Source organism: Lagopus muta, chromosome 1 (genome assembly GCF_023343835.1).
Source record: "Lagopus muta isolate bLagMut1 chromosome 1, bLagMut1 primary, whole genome shotgun sequence".
Classification (NCBI taxonomy): Eukaryota; Metazoa; Chordata; class Aves; order Galliformes; family Phasianidae; genus Lagopus; species Lagopus muta.
Genome location: NC_064433.1, coordinates 171,210,255 through 171,230,224, shown reverse-complemented (window position 1 = coordinate 171,230,224; position 19,970 = coordinate 171,210,255). Strand labels below are relative to the sequence as shown.

General features: G+C 36.8%; 1 protein-coding gene across 10 annotated transcripts in view; it reads left to right on the top strand.

Moving 5' to 3' along the window:
- Positions 1 to 18,831, top strand: part of NBEA (neurobeachin) — a 458,626-nt gene extending 439,795 nt beyond the window's left edge. For all 10 annotated transcript variants that reach the window (XM_048948371.1, XM_048948342.1, XM_048948328.1 and 7 more), the window contains 4 exons: positions 9,824 to 9,925; positions 14,100 to 14,296; positions 15,038 to 15,189; positions 17,034 to 18,831. In XM_048948371.1, coding sequence (XP_048804328.1) covers positions 9,824 to 9,925; positions 14,100 to 14,296; positions 15,038 to 15,189; positions 17,034 to 17,124 — 542 coding nt within the window. In that variant the 3' untranslated portion in view covers positions 17,125 to 18,831. The remainder of the gene's footprint in view (positions 1 to 9,823; positions 9,926 to 14,099; positions 14,297 to 15,037; positions 15,190 to 17,033) is intronic.
- Positions 18,832 to 19,970: the final 1,139 nt, after the last annotated feature.

The window sequence follows — 19,970 nt, the reverse complement described above, 5'->3', positions numbered from 1 at the left end:
TTGTACAACACATCCACATTTTTCATTTAAAACAGAGTTTCTAAATTCTGATGATTATTTTCAGCACAACAATATGTCTCTTTAAATAAGCATAGAAGAATCCATCACCATCAGTTCTGATCTCTGATTCAAATACTGATTGGAGGCTGTTGTAGACCTGCCAGTTACAGACATATAAGGGAAAGTATTTCTTGAATGTCTCATAGAAATTGTTTTATTTTCATGGTACAAAGTAAATATTTTGTTAATTTGGCATAAGCAGTTTATTTATGTTTCAATTTTCTTCCATTTACCTATAACCAGAGTAAAGAGGAGAACAAAAGCCTCACATTCTCACCTGATTTTATTTTACTTTTGTGAGAGAGGGAGAATGAGGGCCAAAAATATAAAATTCCCTAACATATGTATTTTCCATGGCTTATTTAGCACTTAATTTTCACAAAGAGACAAATTCAATATGAAGAGAGATTTCATTTCAGTGCACTCTGTTTATCTTGATGATCTTTTATTTATTAGAATGCCTGTGTGATTTACGTCAAATATGGCAAGTAGTTACATCCAGGCAAATATAAACTCACAGGCACAGGTAGTAGCATTCAAAAAGATCAAACAGCCAAGTGTGCTATGCTAGCTTCCAAATACATGAGTCTCATTACTTACTTCTCATGTTGAAGACACGTTGAAAGTTCATGTTGAAAAATGATTATTTCATCATTATTACTACTGTCTGTACTCACTGGATTAAAATTAAGTTGGATATGTTAATTGTGTACTAGTACTGTACAGAATCATAGAATCATAGAATCAACTCAGGTTGAAAAAGACCTTAAAGATCATCGAGCCCAACCGTGACATAATCATACTACCCTAAATCTAACAACCCTCCACTAAATTGGGCTACTATGTACTACGAGTACTATATACTACATTAGTAGTACAGTCAGGACTTCATGTGTTGTAAACTTATCCTTATTAATAGAAATTTTGACTTTTTTTTGAGCATACGTCGGTAAGAACAGATCACAGCACTGATTATATGCATGAAGAACCTTCCACCTTCTAAAACTTGTACAATTGCACCGTCTCTCTGGGCAGTTTTTTCAGTGCCTGACCACTCTCTCGGAGAAGTATTTTGTAACATCCAACCTGAATCTTCCCTGATGCAACTTAACACCATTTGGTCAAAAGAAAAGGCCGACCTCCATCTCACCAAGACCTCCCTTCAGGCAGTTGTAGGGAGTGATCAGGTCTCCCCTGAGCCTCCTCTTCTCCAGACTAAACAAGCCCAGCTCTCTCAACCACTCCTGATAAGACTTATGGTCCAGACCCCTCAGCTTCAATGCCCTTCTCTGGACATGCTCCAGGTTCTCAACATCTTTCTTACAGTGAGGGGCCCAAAACTGAACACAGTACTCAAGGTCAAGCCTCACCAGTGCTGAGTACAGATACATGATCTTTTCCCTGCTCCTGCTGGCCACACTATTTCTGATAAAAGCAAGGATTCTTCTTGGCCACCTGGCCACACTGCTGGCTCATGTTTAGCTAAGCATCAACCAACACCCTCAGGTCCTTTCCCTCTACACAGTCTTCCCACCACTCTGCCTCAAGCCTGTAGTGCTGCCTGCAGTTGTTGTGGCCAAAGTGCAGGTCCTGACACTTAACCTTGTTGAACTGCATTGCATTGGCCTCAGCACATCAATCCAGCCTATCAAGATCCCTCTGTAGGGTCTTCCTACCCCAGGCAGATCAACACTTCCTGTCAACTTGATGTCATCTGCATGTCATTTCTAGCCTTTTCCAACCCAGACCATCCTATGATGGGAAATGATTTAGCGTAGAGTTGTTAGAGTTAGGGTGGTATGGTTAGGTTGTGATTAAAGTCTTTTCCAACCTGAGCAATTCTATGATTCTGTGATTCTGATTTTCAGAAGTAAAGAGTTCTCATAAATCCTTTTGAAGTTAGCTTTAAAGTTTTAGATAGTTTAAGCCAAGGAAGTAGTTTTATAAAGAAACATTTCCCTATCTTCTCTTCTTCATTATTTACTAGTAGAAGATTAGGACTTGTAGGAAAAATGAAAGTGAGATGTTCAGTGTAGGTCAAATCCAATTAGTTAACATCTTTAGAATGAACTTCCAGAAAGATGTAGATGATATTTTCAGGGGAAAAAAAAAAAGGAAGGATTAGTTTCTTAAAAGCTGTCATCTGGAGACACAGATAAGGTATTTTATATCACAGAATGTAAGAAGATGAAGAATTCAAAGAAAAATGTCAGGCATAGTAATTATCTGGGCTGGGTGCTTGGCTTTATAATTATCTTTTAAGCTGAAAGACAGTTAATTATCAATTTCAGTTTCAATGCATGAAGTTACTAAAAGGATCTTTAGTTGTTTCAGAATACTGAAGGAGTGAGTAAAACAAGCCCCTAGTCCTAAGAAGTTTATATAATTTAACATTTGTATGGAAAAATGTATGTGGAATTCCAATAGAAAACATGGTTATCACATCTATTGTGAAACATTCTGAAACAAAATATTTCAGAATGAATTCCTTACCAATTCTCCTAAAATCCCACACTCCAGAATCCATGAGTTTGATGAAGTCTTCACTACATAACACATATGTCAGGAACCCAACCTGTTGGACCTCTGGGGATCTGAATCTGTGCTGATGTGTGCTCAGCAGGTGACCTGAGCTTTGACTGTGGGAAATACAGGACCAGCACTGGTTTAATGGGGAGAATGGAGAAAAACTGTGGCTTGGAAGAGACTCTTGCAAGTAGCAACTCCAGCTCAGTTGTTGGAAACTTGGCTATGAGAACATGGTGAACTCCCTTATAATTTTAATAATTTTTTTTAGAATCAATACCTTTATTAAGTTATCACTTCTATTCTCCTACACTACATATCAAAAAGGAGTTTCTGGTTCAGATTGCACTTGTCACAGTTATTTTACAGGCTGTGAGAAGGGTGAAATTTTGCCAGATTTTAAATACAATGCTTTCCGTGGAGTGGCTTTCAAAAATAGCCTGCATAATAACGTTGTGGTTAGAATGTTTGTTCAGGAAGTAGGAGACTAAGTTCTCAGCCTCTAGAGGCTGATGGAATTCAAACCCGCATTCCCATATTCACAAGCATATACTTCATCAAATTCATGCATTCTGGACTATCAGGCTATAAATTAATGTGGGAGGGGACCCCTGTGAACCTCCAGCAAAATTCTTTTCTCTACTTCATTTATGGATTTTGTATGACATAATGTTTGGATAAAAATAGAGATAAATCAAGAAAACAGAAACTGCACACATTTAGCAGCAATATGCAGGTCAAATCTCCCTACCTGTCTTTCTTCTGGTCCAACAAAAATTGGTTTTGTGGCTGCATAATGGCTAAGCAGTGATTGAGAATTATCTTCCTCAGCCTGGAATAGAGCCTGGAGATGCTCCTGGTGAGTGGGAGATGTGGTATGAATTCCCCTAGACTAAGGGGGAGCTGAATGCTGCTTCGTATGTTTTTATGTATATTTAAGCCTCCTCTTATTTCTTTAGCTTTAGTTAAATAAGTAGTACCACTGGGACAAACACTGAATTGAATGAAGTTTAGTCATCCTGCCAGTGTTAGATACCTACTTTCTATGCCAAAATTGGCCATTTGAAATAGGTATCTGAATCTGCACCCTATTAAGTTGACGACCACATAACATGAATCTGTCAGAAAGAGAAGAATCTAATTCTTATAGGAAGACACAGCACATACAAAGGGCATCATTTGCTTATTTTAATTCTTTCAAGTGACGTGGCAAATGTAAACCTTTGCAGCTCTAAGGGTTTGAATAGGAAAAAATATTGTTAAAGAGTTTGACAGTTTGAGTTTTGATTTTTTTTTCTCATAGGGATAGGGATTGTACATAGGGATTTGTTTTAGCTGAACACTAATTTGTCTACAAATTTCTTCTTACATAACAACTGTATTAGTCATCATAAAAAGGGGGTGAGAGACTACATGATATACCCCAGAGTTCAAAATATATCGTTACTGTTGTTTTATTTTTATATTTTATGATTGCTTTATTGAATGTCGCTTTGAAACAAGTGGCTTTGAAAATGAGAATTGTCTCAGAGTCTTTGAACAGTTACCAAAGTGGATGATAGAATTGCAGAAAAGTGAGGGAAGGACAGATGCTTTCATCTGAAACAGACACAAATTCAGAAACTAATTTGGAAGTGATAAAAATTAATTTGCACACTTTAATTGGAATCAGACTTCTGCATAAAAGAAAAGAAGAAGGGTAGGCAGCTTGTGCTAAAACCTGATGGAAATTTTTTCAGGTAAGTATGTTGGACTTGGCCGCTTATCCTCTTGAGCCTCTCTGTGCAATATATTACATTCACCTTCTGAGTGGTGTTCTTTAAAGGGATCAATGCTATTCCTGTTTTGTCCCTAGAGCCTGAAATTTCATTGATCTTGGGTCTTGACATTTCTCATTACTTATTGTAACGTCCAAGAGGATGGTCACAGGAGGTGTGAGAGTGAACCCTGCTTTTTCTATCTGGAGCTGCACTGACCATAGTAAAACACGTTGTCTCTGAGCCCAAATCTTGGTTTATGTACCTTAATAGCTGTCCTCACAGGTGCTAATTATCCATCCTCTCCCAGGGAGTGTGTTTGTGTATGTCTGAAAGGGAGGGCACATGCTTCCATAAAGGATCCTTCTCAAATTAACCTGCACTTTTTTAAAGTGTCACAAAACATATTTTAATTTTCTTTTTGAGATACCATTTTTGAAACAATTTAAAATTGTGAATGTCTCTGATATTGTGAATTTGCATTTTGAGAGCATTGCTGTTCAGAACTTTGAATATTCACTCTATTCTTTCATATCCCCATACATATATACTATAACATGAACTAGGTTAACCTTGAAAAGGCTAAAATTTAAAAATAGCTGCCAGTGTCTTATGTGCAAGCTGGGCTGCTGAAAGGTTCTGCTCAAGCGTATTAGTGCACATGCAAACTGCTTTGCAAGTTTAAACTACATACTTGTAAGTGTAATGTAGGTGTTAATTTTTAAAATACAATATCTCTGTATTATTCTGCCAGAGTAGAAGCTCTTTGAAAAGCAATGTATAATTTTCACCAGCACCATTTTACCAGTAGCCAGAGACACCTCTCCTAAGACTGCAAAGGCAAATGAGCCAATAATTCACCTGAACTAATGTACTTATATCTAGCATTTTACTAACAGATATTTCTGCCCATGTTTCGCTGCATACTCCATTGCACAGGGCAGTTCAGTGACTTGCCAAAACTTTTGAAGCAATTTAGTAAAAGAAATAGTAATTGAAGTTGCAAAGGCTCTCATCCAACATATTTTTCCTCATGGAGTCTGGATACTCACAAGATGTGTGCAAGACCACTTAACTTGGTTAACTGTTTGTAGGCATATACAATGCTACTGACATTCCTCAGCTAATAAACCAGTTCTGCCAAAGGTAAGAATATTTTGAATATATGAATATTTTTCTGTCAGCAATCTTTTTTAAAATAAATCACTTCCTCTCATTGTGGACTTCTTTTTTTTCTTTTTTTTTTTTTTTTTTTGCTATTTCCTATTTTGAAGTCTGTTGGATGTAGCCTTATTTTTTCATCTCGTTCCTGTTTCTTTTTTTCTGACAGTAAAAGTTCAGGAAGACTACTTCATTGTTACTTCCATTAAAGTGATAATTTCTAAGATTTTGTTTACTGAAGAGTCTCTCCTCAAAAATATTAACAGAAAAATCTTTCTGTCATATTGGTTTTATTTTCAACAAATCAGTCAGCTATAGCCCTGCACTTCCTTCCATAAAAGTCAAAGATGAAATGCAAGCTAGAAACCTTGTGTTTCTTTAAACAGAAGACCTTCAGATGTGTCTCCAGAACAATTTAAATAATTCCTGGAAAAAGACAATATGAAAAAAAATGGTGACACTGTCCATTCCCCTTCATTTTCTGTTTATCCTTACAATAAAAGAACCCTATTACAGAAGAACCTTATGATGGTATTAAACATTGTACTTTTCAGAGAGAATGGAAGATGTATTTTACTTCAGACTTTGTAGAAGAACATGCTTATTTTAGAAACACATCATAAATGTTTTTTTTTTCTTCTGCTCACTAGTAGTTTAGTTCAAAGGTGCTCCTTTGGGGAAATCACAGGGAGTTTACAATAATGGTATCTCAGCTCATTGATAAGATATTTTCACCTGCAGTTCCCTCAGAGCTGCAGCCTTTGACCCCTGGTTGCATCTATCAGAGGTGATGTGACAGTGACAGAATATTTTGCTAGATTTTGAATGATTCCTGAAGTTCACAACTTCTGTCCTTAGCAATAAAATGTAATATGATTGAGATTATCTTCTCTGTGCTACAGCTTCTCCTGTAGAAAGTATCACTGAATCTTATTTACTATTAGTGTCTGACTCTTACTCCTAATAAAAATTTTCAATTATTAATTTTTATTTACTGAAAAAAGTCTCAAAGGTCAGAGCAGTTGTTTCTTATAAGCATTTCCCTTCGTAAGACAAGAAGTCTCACAAATAAATATTCATTTATTGTCATTTTTCAGATTCTGACGTTTTACAGTTTCTTGATTTTATATTATTTTATTATGAAGTGGTGAGGAAAATGTCTTTTTGAAAATTGCATTCATTCTCTTCCCCTAAAACTTTCTAATCATGAAATAATTCTAGTCATTCAGTACTGCTAGTTCCCTTGCAGACTGATGGCAGCGCTATGTTGACCTCTATAATTAGAGTTTAAGTCAAAGAAACCTTTTGTTGTTTTTTTTTTCAAGAAGACATACAGAAGAAAAAAAGAAAAGAATGGAAACATTTTGAAGTTAGTTGCATTATATATTTTACTTTTCTATTAGACCACTAGAGAAAAGAACATCTCTGAAGGAGGTTTTTCGACATCAGTGGAGGAAACTGTAAGCATCTAAACCTCTAAGTATAGCTATCTTTGATCAGGTGTATTGAACTTCCTCTTTTGTTTCTTCTGAAATCCATCCCTTCCACAGCAATAAAGCCCAGTTTTGAGTTTACATCTTCAATTTCCAGACTAAAAAGGTTTTGGTTTGTTTTTTTTTTTTTTTTTTTTTTTTTTTTCTTACAGGGTAATTAAAGATTGGGAAACTAGAATTTGTTGAGATAGCTGTTTTCATTAGCAGTGAAGGTAGATTGACTTATCCTGTACTATTTGATCTGAAACTAAAGCCTCAAATCCATGTTTGGTAATTCTTCTCTGATTCAGAAAACAATAGTAAAACGTGTAGAATTATTAGTTAAAATTTTGATAACAGATATGGTTAAGATTATTCAAGAAATATTGTACATTCTCTGTAAAATTTCAAGGACTACTATTGTATACTGTTTTGGCTAACTGAATTTTAAGAAAGAACTGGGAGTGTGAATGGAACAGAAGTGAGTTACTGCAATGACTAAAAAAAGGCAAACCTGTCACTTTAAAGAAATATTATAAGAGTTTGGTTTGCTTAATAAAGTCAAAAGGAAAGGCTGAGAGGGCTGATTTCTTCTATAAGAATGTGAGCGGGGAAAAGACAAGTGAGGAGATCTGAAGCTGAAGGGCAGTGCTGACACAAGAACAAAGAGATGTAAGGTAGACAGGAATAGATTCAGACTGAAAACAAAAATATTTCTGTCCTTCAGGGCATTAGAGTTCAGAAACATCCTTCCAAGTCACCTACCTAGCCAGCTATTCATTAATTTATTAACAGCTTTATATGGTGTGAGTTTCTGCAATAAATGAGAGTAAATTCATTGACCCACAAAGCTCAATTGAAGCCCGTATTCCTAAAGCATATCTTTCAGAAAGGCATACACTGTTGCCTAGATACTCCAGTAGTTCCTTTGTTAATTTGTTTTAGTGTTTAACTGTTTTTGCAGGTAGGATACTGCATTTTATTGCAGGGTTGAAGTATGTGCAGCCATTCATCCAATGGACCTTGTCCTGCCATTAGCTGTAAGATAAATTGCTTGGCTATTGGACATCTTTTATACATTTAACTCCCCAGCTATGGTCACCAAGTCACTGCTCTGCTGCATGTGCAGTGAAGAGAGAAAACACTTTAAATGCTGTGCAGCCTCCTATCCCACTCTTTATCAGTTGTGTGACCCTATTTGGAGCCCATTTCTGAAAATGTGAGCACAATTTCATTTATGATCTACAGTGCAAGATAATTCCCGACCTCTATTTGCTATTTTAGGGTATTGCAATGAAAGCTAATGTTGAGGAAGTTTTGCATTGTGACTCCAATAAATCCTCCTTTGTCTCATTGCTTTCCCAACCAAAATCACCTCCCCAGTGGGCAGAGCTTGTGTTTGTACAGAAGCATCAGCTTTCTACCTGTTTGCGCTCAAAATAAATAAAATAATGAAAATGCATTTGGCAACCTTATTATTTAACTGGACAGTGAGGAGCATGCTATAATAATTATTATCACTCTTCATTGTACAGTAGCTTATGAATCCTTGTATCAACTGTATATTATGACATCTTACCAGCAAAGATTTGGTATTGTCCTACAGATGAAGTTACTATCTAGTGATTGTTTCCCATCTACCAATACAATAACTTAGTATCCATTATCCTAATGTCAAGCTCCTAGTCAGTACCCTCCTGCTGACAGAAAATGTTCAAAACTGTCGTTGAACCTGTTTCTGTACTATGTATTCTGTCCTTGGTCAGTTCCATATACAACAGATTGAAATCAAAACCCCACACTGCTGAGTCAAATATCCTAAAAAAATATACAGGAGGCCATTTTAAAATTGCCATCTTTGTCAACTGTACCTGTCATCCTGTCCAAAGCAGATAAGAAGCTTGCTTGACAAGACTCCCATTCCAGTACAGCATGATGACTGGCATTAATGAGATTTTTGCTTCCGATTTATTGAGAGAACCCTGGGTTACCCAGTTTGTTATTTTGTGGGGGCTTAATGTTATAATACTTCATATGTAGTCAGAGCTCCAGTCCTTTGGAATTTCCCTTTTTTTTTTGTATTTCATTTGTACAAACTAAATATAACCAGATGAAATCTCTGTTATCTAGCATGTTGCTAATTTTTTGTTACTACATAACTTCTCCTTGCCTGGTAAAGTCATATCAAGTACTCAGTAATTCCTTACTGCATACAGAAGCTTTACTCATGTGATGTCAGCGTCTGTTATTATCAGAAACAAGAGAAGTGTTGCTATTTGTCACATAAATGCTCCATAAAAAGCCCACTTGTTTGAATCCACAATAAAATATGTTTTTCTCCTGCATATAGAAAAGAAAGGTTTAGGGAGCAGTCTATCCTACTCTTTAAAATTAAATGTGATCATAATGGCATATGTATCCACAGTGATATATATAAAATGATGTCTATTCATAACCATCTCTAGCTATAATTTTAATCTATAAGCATTCAATGTGACTCTAAATCAATAATGTCTATGCAATAGCAGCATCTTTCCAGTACAGTGCAGTTTCTCCTCTCTTTCCCCTACTCCAGCTTCATGAAATAAATTATGATCATTAATATAAGAACATCCTCAACTCTTCCTACTCCTTAGGTTCCTTGCAGAAGGCTACAGATAGGTACGTTTGATAGCAGGTATTTGTGTTACAGATGCTCAGAAAGCTAGGTATGAAGTATTTAAACAGATGGTGCATTTCTTTTATGCTTATTGATTGAAGGCAAATTACTGCACTGCTCTTTTGTCGTTAAGATAGGTTTGTTTTGCCATTTGTCTGTTGTTTTCTTTTTTTTTTTTTTCCTAACAGGTGATTATCCTGCTCCTCGGGCTGTTCTGACTGGTCACGACCACGAAGTTGTCTGTGTGTCAGTCTGTGCAGAGCTGGGACTTGTCATCAGTGGTGCTAAAGGTTAGAAATACTTTTATTATTTAATTAATTATTATTATTAGAGCCTTTCTTAATGGCATTTTCCAGTCTTCCTTTTAGCTAGACAAACTTCAGTTATCCCAAGTCTCCTCTACCAAGATATTCTGCAGTTCTGGAAGAATTTGTAGCTGCTTACTCTGAGCATTATTCATTACTATCTATCCATATTCATGAGGCTTAGAAACAAATAGTTGATCTTTCCAGCAATCAGCCTGTACTACAATTACCCACAGATCTGGAAGAGAATTGTTGATAAAGACCTGCATCTGAGTGTATGGGAACTGCTGAATCACAGCCTGAACAGAGGATTGATCACCTGAGTCAGCCACGGGACCACAGGTGAAGACAATTCACCTGTGCTGCCGGAGAGGGGAGCCAGGCTCCACCTCTCCTAGACCCATTTAAGAGCTGGCTACCAGTAGGGAAGGATCTCTTCTGGAGATCTACTCTGCTGGAGTTTTGTAGTGGCCCAGGATGTGGGTAATTGTCCTGTCTTTTCTGCTTTGGTGTAGTAACTACATAGCCAAGCTCTCTAGTATACCTCATAACTATAACATCTGTACATTCATTGATTGTACAGCTCAGAATTCTCCACCCTGATCTTAATTAAATGGCAGTTTGCAGACTGACCTCAGTCCCCTTGGCAATGAAAGCTGTGTCTATTTGCTTTGTTTAGGAATCCTTTGACAGCATTTTACCCAGCAGACTTTTTGGTGGGTAGGTTTCCAAATAATCAGGAGTTTCCATGTTTGTTGTTACACCTCTTCCATTAAAATTTTTGGGCCATCTGTTCACGCACTTTACTGCTTATTTATAGAATCCAGAATATCCAACGGTCACTAATGTAAACATTCAAAATACCTTTCTAAACCTCCAGCAAACTCCTGTACAACTCTGCACATCAATGTAAATAAGACGCACATCTAAATGAGTTGTTGCTTAATCCTTCCTTATTCTGCCCACCTTCTCTTTTTCCGCATGTTCACTTTTTTTCCTCCTCTGTCCTCTCTCATTCAGTTTCCTTTGTTCATTTGGAAAAACTGCATGTCTTTTTCTGTCATCCTTTCTTCTTTGCCTCATCTTCCTCCAGGGTGTAGATCTTACTTTCCTTTGAGGTACACAATCTGTTCTTATTTCTTTATTTTACACTAACTTTGTCATTCTTTAAAGGTTCTTATTTCCTGTGTCTCATTTCCACTCCACTCCTGGATCTTTATTCAACCACTTGTTTTTTTCTGCTTACAGTAGTATCTATTTTGTACTTTATTAATAGAATCAAAGAATCACTGAATGGCTTGGGTTGGAAAAAGCCTTAAACATCTAGTTCTAGTGCCCTGCCCTGAGCAAGGATGCATTTCCCACCAGACCAACTTTTTGAAAGCTGGTCAGCCTGGCCTTGAACATCTCTTGGAATGGGGCATTCAGTTTCTCTGGGCAACTTCTTCCAGTGCCTCACCACCCTCATCACGAGGAATCTTTTCCTAATGTCTAATCTAAATCTTCCTCTTTTAGTTTAAAGCCATTGCCATTTGTCCTATCACTACAATCCCTTATAAAAGGTCCCTGTCCAGATTTCCTGCAGGCTCTCTTTGGGTACTGAAAGGCTGCAATGAGATCTTCCCAGAGACTTCTCCAGGCTGAGCAGCCCCAGTTGTCTCAGCCTGTTCTCATAGGGGAGGTGGTTCGTTCTTCACTGCAGATATCCTTGTATTCCTTTTTAAAGCTTGATGCTTTTGAGAAGAAGATTGGAGATTAGGAAAAATTTCTTCTCAGAAAGAGAGGCACTGCATTGGCACAGGCTGCCCAGAGAGGTGGTGGAGTCACCATCCCTGGAGATGTTCAAGTACTGTGTGGATGTGGCACTGACAGACATGATTAGTAGGTGTGGTTGATGGGCTGACAGCTGGACTTGGTGATCTTAAGGGTCTTTTCCAACCTTAAAGGTTCTGTAATTTTTGAAGGCTATTTTTGAGTGCTATTCCTGCCCACTTTAGCTCTCAGCTGGGTTATTATCTTTCATACAGACTTGGAGAATGACATTTACTTTCGAAGTTGAATATGAAACTTTTGGGTAAAGATATTTTTAACAAGAATTGCTAATGGGTCATTAACTCTAGTAATGACTTACTACATAACTGTGGTAGGTGAAGTCAGTGAAGTCATTTATGAAAAAAATATGCTGGAGGACTCTGAACCTAATTTTGTCTTGCAACACTGCTATTTCCTTGTCTTTTAAGGCAGCCTCATACATTCTTGCTGTCAAAGTACCCTTTTCAACTATCTTATTGCAAATTTCCTCTTATTAGGATAGCTGAGGTTTGTTCTTAGTTACCTTTTGCTTCCTTCAGTATGCAATGCTTTAGAAACATCTATTTTTAGAGCTAAATGCTGCTGAGGGTCAAATCCAGAATATACTTGTAGTAAATTTGGAGAGTTGGAGGCCCATCCTGTCAGATCCTGTTCTCTGGGTTACTCTTCTCACGTTTCCCATTACTTTATAGACTATTCCATACATCTTTATATAGAGAAAATCTTTTTTTTTTTTTTTTAATCATGACAGTTTTCCAGCAGATGCTTGTTTAAAGTCTTTTTATTTATTTCCTGTCCAGTTGCTTTCCAGTTTCTATTACAACATTCTGTTACAGTGCTGTGTGGCACATCAGTGCTGTGTGTGCTCCCTCACAGGGAGTTTTCCCTCCCTGTGTCACCTCCATCACGCACGCAGACATCCTGACAACCTGTGCCAGGGCAAGGAGGTGAATAGGACTCCCCTGAGAAAGTCCTGTGCCTCAGGTTGATGTCTGCATTTTCCTGTGCAACGTTAACAGAAAAAGAGTGGGCAGTTTGTGTGCTTTTTTGCTCCAGAGTCTGAAATCTGAAGATTTTGTTGTGTGCCTTTTTCATGCCCAAGACCAATCAGCTGAGCTATTTGTCAGGGTACTTAAGTGAGAAGATGTTAGATTTTCCAAAAGGAAAGTGTAATATGGTATTTATTTGGAAACTGGAAGCATCGCTGGCATTACAGCATTTCCAAAGCTAGAATTCAACAATTTGAGAAAATAAATTAATTCCATTGCAGATGCTCTGTAGACCGAGTCAGACTCAGTCTCTCTGCGTAAGGCTTGTTGCAAACACAGACAAGGACATGCACCGGAGGGCTCGCAGACAAGTGCATCAATGCTGTATTTTGTTCTACCTGGGCAAACCTAGCCATAGTGTTATCTTCAGAGAAGTTAGAAGGGCTTAATGTGAGGTGGCTGAGTCTGCCAGCACGAATTTATTATGAGAGTCATGAGCCAGCTGTACAGGGAAGAGGTAACTGTGATAGTCCAGAGATACTCGGTGATTCATTAAAAAAATATTTATTATTTACTGTGACTCAGACTTTTAGAAGGAGTACACATCTCACTTTCAAAAGAGCATTTCTCGTAGATTTTGAAATGGAGATATCATAGTGTTGCTTCTTAAACTGTACCTTGTAGATTTCAGAGCTCACTTTCTCTTTCATTAGCAATAAAAAAAAGACATGAAAATCTCATATCAAAGTCTTTCTGGAGTAATAAAGTTTCAGTGTGGTCTTCTGAAAACTCTTACAGTCCCAATCTCGTAGTTACATTGCTGTCTGTCAGATGATGCCTATTGTTAAACCAATGAAATCTATGACTGAAATCTATGCATATAATGCATTCACTGTGGGAGAGGATCTACAGAAACTGCCATTGACTATAAGAGAAATATGCAGTGATATGGTTATATGCCCTCTGGGAGTTGCTCCTACTAGTCACTGATAGGGCTCCATCTGTTTAATGTGAATGGGCAGGCTGAGAAGAGTTCCTGTTCTTGGAGGAAAGACCAAGGCCTCTAAATGCTTGGAAAAATATCCTGATATTTCAGAAGCAGATCAATGACAACTGCTACCAGTTTAAGGAAATAAAGAACTACCATCTTTGGACACATTTATTTTCTTAATTTTATTCCTTAGTTCTTGCATTTTCTTTTCTGTTTTCTATTTTATGTTCTTTGAGTCAGGATTGCATCTTCTCATAACTATGCAGGACTAAAATGATATAAATGTGTATTATGCTTTGCCTCTGTGCACAGTTTATGTAGTTTGTATAACCAGCAAAAATGTGATATATTATCTTTTCACATACAGAAGGTCCTTGTCTGGTACACACAATTACTGGAGATTTGCTGAGAGCCCTGGAAGGAACAGAAAACTGTTTGTATCCTCGCTTAATTTCAGTTTCTAGTGAAGGTCACTGCATCATCTACTATGAACGAGGACGGTTCAGCAATTTCAGCATTAATGGAAAACTCTTAGCTCAGATGGAGATCAATGATTCAACCAGGGTAAATCTAAATACAAATAAATACTCGTTGTGTCTTGCTTTTATTTATTAAAATAAATTGAATTTATTTGCAGTGTATTTTAAAGGAAATCACATATGTAAAGTTTCCACCTCCCAGCTGAGTCATATTCAAACACAAACACTCTCATCTCCATCTCCAGATGTGAAAGTGCACTTGAGCATTTTCAGAGTGGAAAAAAACAAAACAAAACAAATTCTGTGTGATCCCTTAAAATTCCTGGAATTTTTGTTTGGAATTAAATTCAAGTGGGAAACTTTTTTTTTTTTAAACACAAGTACTCAGAAGTCCATTCTTCACTTATTAGTCCAGACGTGAATTCTTCCCTTTGGGGCTCTGCTCTGTGAAGAGCACTTGAAGCAGCATTAGGAATGCAGATCACTGCCCCGCGTCAGGTGTTATTGATGGTATCTAGCATTGTGGGACAGGAAATGTTATGTGCTTAACTCAAGTCTTGGCAGAAACACTGGAAAATGTGCTGGGTTTGAGGTGGTGGTGGTTATCATACCAAAACCCATGTAATTGTTTTATTTAAAATTTGGAGATCCCTAATTTATTAGGTTTTTTTAATTATTATTTGGAAGAAAGGGAAGTGGGATCTTTTTTCTTCAAATGTAAAGTGGGCAGAGGACAAGAAGTGCTTGTAAGTTGACTAAATTTAAGTAATGGTCATTCTCCATAAAAGCTAACTGTGTACCTCTGTTTTGTCATATTTATCTGAAGGCCATTCTCCTGAGCAGTGATGGGCAGAACTTGGTAACAGGGGGAGACAACGGTGTGGTGGAGGTATGGCAGGCCTGTGACTTCAAGCAGCTCTATATCTACCCTGGCTGTGATGCTGGCATTAGAGCTATGGATCTGTCTCATGATCAGAGGTGAATTTGTCCTTCATATCTGTATGTAAAGAGTAAAACTGCACATACTATAGATCTCTGTTAATGTTAAAGTATGATGTTAAAGTATGAATTAAGAAGATACGATATGAAAACATTACACATGTTATTATCTGGTTGACTTGTTCTAATCAACGTGTTGTCTGATCCTTGAGTCTCATACTACCAGCAGTTAACTTCAAGGCAAGATCTTATTTCACTGAAATCAGTAAGCCAGAGCTTCAGCCAGCAGAATATTAGTAAAATTGCATTAACTTCAGAACATACAAACAACCAGACTGGGTCAGACTGCAGTACCAATTAACAAATGCATTGAAAAAAAGTTCAAAAGTTCAGCATTAAGAGCTTGAGAACTTATTGGGGTTGTGGGTGGACTCTAATGTGCAGTATTGCCAGGGATTTATCCGCTAGGAATGGATATGGACCTTTCTTTTTGAACTTCTCTAAACAGTGGAGGGGCAGTGTACAAGTGTACAAGATATTTGCAGTGAGTGCTGTAGCAATGGAATGCACAGTGCAAGTATAAATATATATGAACCTGGTTTGTTGCTCTACTACTGTAATATGCTAATGGTATAAACCTGTATGTTGCATTTATGCAGGGTTATGAATGGATTTGCTGTTTACATCATGTGTGAGTTGACATTTATTAATATACAGACTCATAAAAAAAATTACTAAGACATGAGAAAAAATCATACAGCAGTCATATCTATTTATTTTTCTTACGCTTTCCAGCATTCCTATGCTATGGCACCCATTTTGTAAAGCAATAAAAACCTACAAACCAAGTACTCACCTAATTTATTCATATATGAGTAGATGACGAGAAACAAGATTTTTGTCTCAAACAATCTAATCAAAACCTAACTTACTGGAAGAGGCCTATTTGCTGCTGGAGCTTTGCCAGTTTATGTATGCAGTACTGTGCTGTGTTCTAAGAGATTTATTTATACTGTGAAAAATTTCTTCTAGCCTATTTTCTCTACCCCTGATGGTAATATTAGGTTGGGAAGCTCCAGCTGTGCGAAGTGCTTTAAGTATCTGCTTAGCTCTGGTCGCATAATTAAGCAGAGAATGGATTTTGTACGGTTTGATAGAAGTGGTGATAGATATCTAATCCAATTTTAGAATTCAGCTACCAGAATTAGAGGGTATATGATAACTGGAAAATCATCTCAACCATTGCCACCAGAACTACATAAGTATAGGTGTAAATTTCAATATAAAGCTTTTTAGGAGAACCAGAGTGTGATCAGCTTACATGAAGCTATGATAATAAGCTTCCATAATAACTAGTGGAGATTTACTCAGTACATTCTGTGGAGTCCAGTGGACAATTTAGCTCACCCAAGTACATGTCCAGCAACCTGTAGAGAGTTCATGTTAAGTTGCACTGGGTACTGATTAGGTCCCTAGTTTGGTTTCCACCCCATAGCCAGTTAGTACTGTTTGAGATGCTTTGGAGGTCTGAGCTACATATGAGGGGTGGCACATGAACTAGTAAAGGCTCACGCGCTTCCAGAGGGGCACCTAGAAGCAAGGCAAGATAAAGAAGACCATCTCAAATTATACTGAGCTTTTATCTATGTGGAAGTAAATAAATGGAGTTCTGGACCCTCTTTGGCCATAATGGGAGTGTGGGAATTGGGCTTATGTGTAGATACCTAAATTTAGTGTCTCTGTAGCAAACTGAGTGCATCTATGAAGTTTACTTCCATACAACATTGCTGAAGAGTGTCGTTCTTTTTGTTTTTTAAGTGTTTATTTCAAGCCATAATTTGAGAATGTAAACGAGAACTAACACGAACACCTGTCTCTTTCAGAACTTTAATTACTGGCATGGCTTCTGGCAGCATCGTAGCTTTCAATATAGATTTTAACCGGTGGCATTATGAGCATCAGAACAGATACTGAAGTGGAATGAAGAACTGAAAGCCCAGGTAAAGCTGAGAGCACAAGTGCTGCAAAGAAAAGTGTAGTCTCTGGTGGAAAACCACGTCTGCATTGACCTCCGTTGTACATTCCATTACACCCAGCAATAGCTGTACATTGTAGTCAGCAACCATTTTACTTTGTGTGTTTTTTCACAACTGAACACCAGCTGCTGAAAAGCAAGCTTGTATCATGTAAATTATATGAATTAGGAGATGTTTTGGTAATTATTTCATATATCTTTGTTTATTGAGAAAAGGTAGTAGGATGCGCCACAAGAGACTTTTGCAAATTCTGAGGAACCTCGTGTCCAGTTGTTTCAATGTTTAGGCTATGAACCTAACATGCATCCCATCTCCAGCCTCTTTTCAAGCTGAGATTAAAAAAAAAATAAAAAAATACGTTTGATACTTTGTACATCAGATGCACATCTTAACTTTAAAGGGATACTTTTGTAAAAGTAAAACCTTGTATAAAGAACAAAACCGTTTCTTAATTTTATTGTGGAGTTACAACTTGCATGTACTTTAAACCTGATGTCTTGAAGGAGCAGGTGCATTCTCACAAATCAAACTGGAGATCTGCCTGAGGGTATGGCTTGTGTTAAAGGGTTGAATTTGGGCGCAAACAGTAATTTTAACATTTTCACCAACTCATTCTTTTTCACTTTTTGAATCTAAACTTTACCCCTTTTAAGTGGAGTTCTGCTCATGAAGCATTCGGATAAAAAGCCATCATTTGCCATATTTATACTTTATACAGTAGAAATTAAATTCCTCCTTTTGAAATTAAAGACTAGATAGAAGGAGAGCAAAGAGGAGAAGTTCAGTTTCATGATTTGCAATGCTTAATGATTCCCAGTACAAAGTGCTATACTTCTGGATTGCTAGCATTTGGCAAGGAAACCATTGGGCGAGAGAGCCTCAAATGATGTTTTTCCCTTATTTTCCTCTGAGCAGCTTGGTTTCTTCAACAGCCTTAGCTTCATTGTGGAGGTGACTGAGGTTATTCTTTTTGGTTCTTCTAAAAATCTCACCTGAAGCCACTCAGACTAAGGCACTTCATGTTTTACAATACTGTAATGATAACTATCAGAATAATTTTCTGCACATTGTACTGATCAAATTACACACCCAGGGGTATATACACTTTAATTCATGTTTCTTCTTTGTATATTTGGTGACTGTATTGTCATAGATGTACATATTGTGTCAGTAGGGCTATGAGGCATGTAACAGGAATGTAATTTTCTCAGAATTTACACTCATTTGCAGTCATTTATTTAAAAAGATAATGGATTCTTTGTATTGGCACTTTGCACCAGAAACATATCATTATTTATTGATGTGATTACTTATTTGTTCTCCACCTTGTATTAGTAAGTTTAGCACTGAATTTCCTTCTTCATTGTTGTTTGTATTTATAAGGTTCGGCAATCATGGGGATCATCCTAATGATTAAGTTATTCATCACCAGTCTGTAAGCAATATCTTGAGTTTGTAGCTTAGAATTGGGAGAATATTGAACATCTGGAAGACAAGTTCATTTCATCTTGAGATCATGGTGAAATATTTTGGATATATAAATTCCTTAAGCTATTGTAACCATGTTTTATTGCAAAGATGTAAAATATGCCAGATGTGTGTGAGTTGGAAATCAAAAAGAAAAATAAAATATGCAAAGAATTCAGTGATAGCTTTTCATTTCAATGAAGTTTCACATTGTCATTAGGAACAATTATTTTAGGAAATCATTCCTTACATACAGATTAAATGCCAAAAATCATGCATGGCTGGATTGTATTTCCTGGGGCATCAGGAAATGAAAGAGAGGTTATGGTGTGTTTTTTCAACTCTTTTGATTGCAAATACATGAAAAGAAACTACAAAAAATACTTTGGTCAGCAGAAGGATCATTGTGAACAGGCAATAACCTTGTATAGTAGACCTCACAGAAAGCAAAGATCTGATGAGAGCCATTTTGAGTATCTCTGACTATCTGATAAAATTGAATTAATTTCAGCTTAGATTAGACTTCAAAAGTTAGATATCTACAGTCCATGCACAGCAGAACAAAACAGGTGGGTTAAATCACATTTTGGAAATGCTGAGGTCCCTACAAAGGTTCAGCAAGTCATTGTAGATAGGTAGCTATCTAAATGTCAGACATCTGATTTAAGGTAGCAAAAGTAGGCAAAATACTTTCCTTAAAATTAGAAAATTCTTGATTGACAACAAAGCAGAATAACAGCCAACACTTCAATTTGCCAACCTACTGATTGTCCTTTCATTTGTAAGCAGTGTAAACAATTATCAAAACAAACCAAAAGCACTGTTTTATAACCTTATCAGACTTCAGTATGCAATGTAGTAGATTCCTATTTCTATCAACCACTTTTTGAAGCAGATGACTTATGTTGGTTGTTTTTGGGCTGGAATAGAGACAAGAGAGTAGGTTACTATGTTAAGAGTGTTATTTGAAACAGTTTTATATCCCAACCTGCAGTCTATCAATATAGTTACCTGACCTTTGTCACACTTCGTAAACTAAACTGAGGGATTAAAAAATAAAAAATACAAGTCCCATTCAATAATAACAAAATAATAAATTTTCATCTCCACTATGGTTGAAGTCATAAAAATGGAGTTTCCACAAAGGCATAGAACATGGAGAATGTATTAACAGGCTGGAATACTCACATGTACCAACTTTTGTGTTGAAATACTGCTTTTGCTTATTAATCCTTATTTGATTTCTAGCAAGATAATAAAAATAATAAAAATTGAGAAAAAAAATGTGATTCTGTTAGAATCAATTTATGTTAATTA